The sequence below is a fragment of the Chaetura pelagica genome, unplaced genomic scaffold (assembly GCF_000747805.2).
Source record: "Chaetura pelagica isolate M959 unplaced genomic scaffold, ChaPel_1.0 scaffold82, whole genome shotgun sequence".
NCBI classification, from domain to species: Eukaryota; Metazoa; Chordata; class Aves; order Apodiformes; family Apodidae; genus Chaetura; species Chaetura pelagica.
In genome coordinates this window covers 7,607,411-7,613,526 of record NW_009952990.1, presented here as the reverse complement: position 1 = coordinate 7,613,526, position 6,116 = coordinate 7,607,411, and the positions used below count along the sequence as shown (strand labels likewise).

At 36.3% G+C, this 6,116-nt stretch overlaps 1 protein-coding gene across 2 annotated transcripts in view; it reads right to left on the bottom strand.

Annotated features, from left to right (window-relative positions):
- Positions 1-6,116, bottom strand: part of PTPN3 (protein tyrosine phosphatase, non-receptor type 3) — an 84,073-nt gene that overhangs the window by 3,319 nt on the left and 74,638 nt on the right. For both annotated transcript variants that reach the window (XM_009996501.1, XM_009996502.1), the window contains 2 exons: positions 2,151-2,296; positions 1,430-1,565 (listed from right to left, as the gene is read on the bottom strand). In XM_009996501.1, the coding sequence (XP_009994803.1) occupies positions 1,430-1,565; positions 2,151-2,296 (282 nt within the window). The remainder of the gene's footprint in view (positions 1-1,429; positions 1,566-2,150; positions 2,297-6,116) is intronic.

Genomic DNA, 6,116 nt, shown 5'->3' with positions numbered 1-6,116 from the left:
CCTGCTGATTTCTGTTGTAACAGGAGGTACTCAGCTTTCTGGCAAGCTGAAGTTTACTTCAGGTGCTTATGCCTGATTTTCAAAAAGATGACTGGCTCTAGAAAGCTTAAGCCTTAACCTGCTCAGTTTATTCTAGAAACTGAGGGGTGCAGACAGGTACCACTCCAGAAGTCAACATTCAGCTTCCTTAACTTTGAGGCTAGCATTTCTCCTCTTATGACATTTTGTGTCATAAGCTCAACTTTCATTTGTGCCAGAAACAGTCAAGGGACTCTTCAGACAACTCCCTCCTCAACCATATAGTCCCAATGCACTTCCAGAGAGCACACTCAAACAGCAGTGAACGAGTCCCAGTCGCATGCAGGAACAATCTCTACTCACAGAGCATTCTAATGTTACACAATCAATCGTAATTCCTGACACTTTCACACCCTTTGATAATGCAAGACCTTTTCCCCCAACTAGTCAATCATAATGCTAACTCCTACAATAATTAACCTATTAGCGGAAAGAGATTGTCTTCTCAAGTTACCTCCTTCTTCTGCTTGATCAAGCGGAAAACAAGACATTTTCTTTTGAAGATGAGAGACAGAAATGCCCAATTTAACTGTTGACTTTGTGGGTGTAAACCTCTTTGCTTCCATTTGTCATAGGACATTTAGCTCTCTGAGTTGATTCACACTTAACTTCTGTCACTCAACCTCTACGCAAGAAAGCAGAGCACCCCAGCCTTCATCCTTGGTATCTGACATCAAGATGTTAATTTCCAAAGCTGACACAAAATTCCCATTATGATCTCAAACTGTCTTTGAAACGCTATTGTAAAATCACCTTCTACTTTCATATTTCAGATACTGCTACTACCCAACTTCTCCTGAATTTCATTCCTGTCCTTTGCTTTTCCAAACTAGAGTAGTGGCACAATTTAAAAAAATAAGTTTATTGTTCCTATTTAATTTCTATTCTTGAAGTGCCTCTTGAAGAGCCACTTCCTCCTTCAAATCATACTACAAATACTTTGATTATATCTCCAGTTTAATAACTTTCTATAAGGCTCTGTACTAAGAATGAAAAGCAAAAACTTCTAGCTTCTTGCTGAGAATTCAGAGAAAGGACCATAAACAGATGATTTGGGCAAGACTGACTTTGTTAATTCTAAATACTTGCAAGATACAGAAGTCAATCATCTTTTACTTGCAAGCTGAGAAATATTTATTAAAAAGTTAAATTACACAAAAGTTAAATTACGCAAGCAAAGCAGCCACAAATGCACACCACATTATGTTAGACTACATGTAGGAAGCATGAAATATAATGGCAACAGAAGATTCATACAATTAGATAATTTAAAAACTCTTATCATCTGATTTAAAAAGGGAAAAGTGCAGTGTATGCATGCAGAACATGAGGCTTCCTCTCCATCACTTACTGATGTTTGCACCATCATAGCTCGCTGGTCTCGCATTTTTCGTACAATATCAAGTGGATAAACAGGTTGGTTTCTTTCAATTAAGCACATGGCTGTTTCCATAGTGACCAACACACCAGTGCGACCGATTCCAGCACTATGAAAAGCAACAGAAAAGTCTATAAAACTAGGTTTTTGCAATGCAGTCTATTCATATCACAGTCTTAATAGCCACTTCAGTAATATTGCCTACCAATTATGACCCAAAAAAAGTATATAAATAAAACTAAAAACTCCCTTAAAGTAAAATAATTTTTAACAATTATAATTGCTTACAAATCTAAATGTACTGATTTGGTATTTTTTACTACAAAAGGTAAGAGGTAACTGATTGCTTTTTGCCAGGCACTTAAAAGCAGAAAAAACTTTGCAGTACTACTCAAAATGAGGTTACAGTGGTGGCAGAGGATAAAAACAGAGAACAACTTACATTACAGATTTTCAGTTCCATGATCATTATGTGATTAAGCCATTTCACCAAAAGGTTACAGGAGAAAGGGAGAGAAAAACCCTTGTCCTTTAGATACCACCCATGCTTGCCTCCAACAATGAACACTATTAGTGCAGTTTAACATTTTTCTCTAATTCAAAGACTCTCCAGTACTGCACAGAAACTTTTCAAAGCAAATGCTTATTCTAAGGCTGAACAAAATCTGTAACTGAAATTTTAAAACACAAGTACCTGCAGTGAACAAGAACTGGCTCATTCTCCACTCTCTTTGGCCTCATACAGGTCACAAACTCCAAGAAGTCCATGGAGTCATCAGGAACACCATGATCAGGCCAAGCAACGTACTGGAGATGGGTGATGGTGTGTTGCTGTTCTGTCTAAAATACAGTAAGGTTTTTAATAAGTGTTCAGTGTTATGGCTCCTGCATTGCTGTTTACTAGATACAAGGCATACTTTTCACACTAAGCATATTCTGCAGGTGCTGTAAAATGCATGACAGAAAATCTGTCATTTTAAAATTCAGAAAGAAGTTTGAATGCATAATTCTTAGAAAGCATAAAACCCACAACATTTTCTAAATAAACGAGGCACCAGGTTTAATTTCTGTGACTTAAAAATATTTTTTGTCGTGTTTTTTTAATTTATTGACTGTTGATCTATTATACCTTGACATCAATGACTGAGCTGAGGTAAACAACAAGACCGACACAAACTTAACAGTACTATATAATAGTTTAGAACAGGATGGAAGTAAACAGTTAAAAACAGCTGGAGAACTAGTCAGAACAACATCAAAGTAACAGGGTCTTGGAACTACACAATCACAGCTCAACAGGATGGTAATGAGACTACACATCCACTACAGCATTAAGGAACGCTACGGTTGTTTAGTAGTTCAGTACTGCAAGGTGCATATAATCTGTTCATTACCTGCAGCACATTAGGTCTTCCCATTAAAAAAAAAAAAAGTAATGTCATTTTTATCTCATTCTGCTATCCATATCAATCTCAAAGTATAGCTGCAGATCTATTCTAAATATGCATGTCTGTGTAATTACAGATTCAGTTATAAAGATTTAGCCTGCAAGTTTTGCTAACTCTGGTTTATGTTAGAAAACAATATACATATATTGTTCATACACATATTTATTGTACAGATATAAATTATTTCTGTATGATGCAGAGAAGAACATTTTTCTTTATGGAAGCAATTTAGTTAAAAGATTCTGTTGTATGAAAAGCTCTTTTTCATTTCTAAAACCTAAAAAAAATGTTTTTACAAAAGTTCTTTCAGTTTAGCTCTTTGCTAACTTTGATTATGAAATCAGTCAATCATCTTTGCCTTCAGATTGGGCTCAATTACCAGGTTAAAGATTTAGCCAATGATTAGGGTGGGAAGAAAAAATCCTAAAGGCATTCCTGAGCTCTCCTGCATTATGCAGTGATACCTCACTGTACAAACTGAGATGAGTCTTCACATTGCTCCTTTACCTCTTCCACATGTTTAGGAAAAGTTACACTGATAGCTGCATTTTACTGCTGTCCATTGCTAGATTTCATAATAAATAACTCTCCTTCCCCACTGTATTAAGTGTATAAAAACTGGCCTTTCCCTAGTAGCCCATGCAATAATATCTTCATATAATGGTTTGGGTTGGAAGGGACCTTAAGGATCATCTAGTTCCAACCCCCCCTGCATAGGTAGGGACACCTCCCACTACATCAGCTTGCTCAAAGCACCATCCAACCTGCCCTTGAACACTTGAAGGGAAGGGGCAAATGCTAGTGACTTTAGGAGGCTTTTCCCCCCCCCTTTTCTCTTAAGTGCACAGCCACTGAAATATATAACCTGTTTCAAATGTCTTCTACTGATTGTCTTCCTCTTCCACTTGAGGAAGTGGTTGTACTCCCAGGGAGCAGGCTAGTAAGATACAGAAGACAGAATAACTACTGCCTACATACCAAATATAGTCCTAGGAAATAGTTTTATCTGAGTCAAAGTAATTGCAGAAATTTACAATTGCCTCCAGGGACATGAATATAAACAATACAGCTCTTTCTTTGCTTCTTAAATGCAATCAAAGTAATCAAAGCCTGAGTAATCACTACTAAAAGGTCTAGCATAAGGCCCAAGTGGACAATGTAATCTAACTTTAATGTCCAAGCTTGCTGTAATACAAACTGCTTTGGGGTCTATCATCCAGTACATCAAAAGACCAGGATCCTGGCAAGAACAAGCATGACCTTTTTCTATTCAGTTTTGCTGCCATTACGTAGTTGAACTTGTCCAAATGATTACCTTTAAAATTTTCTGAAATGCCAAAGATTGAGAAACACAAAAACATGGCAAGAAAATGTCATTAAAAAGTCCTCTCTTGTAAATCTATGTGTCCTTATTCACAACCTTTTTAAAGGGGAAATGTGATAATGCAGCACTTACACATAACAGTTTAAACTGATTATCTTAAATGAGAGACATTGAATTACAGCATTTGGGTGAGACAAAGAGTTGGTTCATTCTAAAATTACACACAAGAGTATTCAGTCACCTTCCATGGGCATCAAGATCTTGAAGCCACCCACCATGGATAAGTGCCAGTGGCATACTAAGACACTCAAGAACCACCAACAATTATCTGCACCATCAAAAGCCATTTCACAAGCTCAGAAAAGTTGAAAGGGTTAACCATTAGTTTAAGTTATCAGTAATCCAGGCTTGAATATATTGAGTTGCTTTTAAAAAAAGTTCATAGATGTTAAGTACAAGCATGTTACATAAGAATTCTTCAGAGTAAGAATACACTGTAAGAGCACACTGTTATATGCCCAATATCCCTACTTGCATTTGCTTTGTTGCATAATCAAGCTTAACAGTCCACATTATGAGATAAGGAATTGTCTTAAATAACTGCCTTGATCTGGGTTGTTTATAAGGAGTAAAGTGGTGCTCACTCCTTATTCATTATAGCAATGGTATAACTTTTCTTTAAAGGATTAAATTAAATCAATTTTTAAACATCTTAATTTTGTTTTGTTTTGTTTTGTTAGAAGGATTTAGTGTGGTTAATAAATGAAATCAGCTGGGAGAATTACAGGGCACTTCTGAAGTAACTAATGAGGTGTGGCAGCAACTAACATAAGATGTGGCAGAGTACAAAAAAAAACAAACAAAAATTTGCAAAATTACTCTTCTTCAAAGTCACATGAATAATATGCTTCAGCAAGTATTGTCTCCACAGCCTTTACTAAGTTTCATGGTCGGGTTCTAGTCACACTTCATTGAAAATAAGAAAAAAGCTTGTTTAAAGGCAGGGAAAACTGGAAAACATGCCAAAAAACGTTGCAAGGCAATTATCTGAAAAGAAACTGAGTAAAAGTATGCTTCAGCCTTCATATGCTATTTCTTCAATGATTAAAAAGAAATATTTATCTTGTTTTCTGAAACAGTGCAATGTGTGATGAACTTTGCACTCACACTACACCACTTCTTCCCTCCGGTCTGTTTGTTCTGGTCCCCAGTGTGTTCTGAATCTTTTTAAAAAAATAAACCAAAACCAAACCAAAAACAACCTTAAAAAACCAAACTGAGTGCTTTATATGCTTATCTTTCATTTTGCTATGGGATAGCTTTCAATCTTGGTCCTGAAAAGGCAGAAAATTAAGACTTATTTCACTGCACAAGGCTTAGGTTACAAATGTTTCAGATTTGAAGTCATTCGCGATCTTCAGTAACAGGCAAAGAAGCACTGACTTAAATTGCTTCAGAAAAATCCTTGTTTCTTGTTCCTCAGCTCTTCTGAACATGTATGAACAAAAGGCCCAGGGCACCATTTCGTAAACTTCTCTTTGGAGCTATTTTCCCCTAAGATTTGAAATCTGTGCAACTTAATTCACAGGAAGCTTTTTCACAAATATGCCATTCCAACAGGAACCAAGTCCCTTCTGAGTTTTGAAACCTTATCCATCTTACTATTAAAAGTTACTTGTCTTCATAAGGACCAGTCCAATGATGCTCACATTGGTTTAGAGAATAATAAAACCTTGGTATGAATTCAGAGGACTTTTAACATATTATTCCAAGAATACAACAATATCTGTGAGAGGAAGGTACCTAAGAAGCTTTGCATATCCTACTCAAACAAAAGATGCCTACAGAAGAATACAGTTGGTCACCTTTAAGAAAACAGCTGAAATAA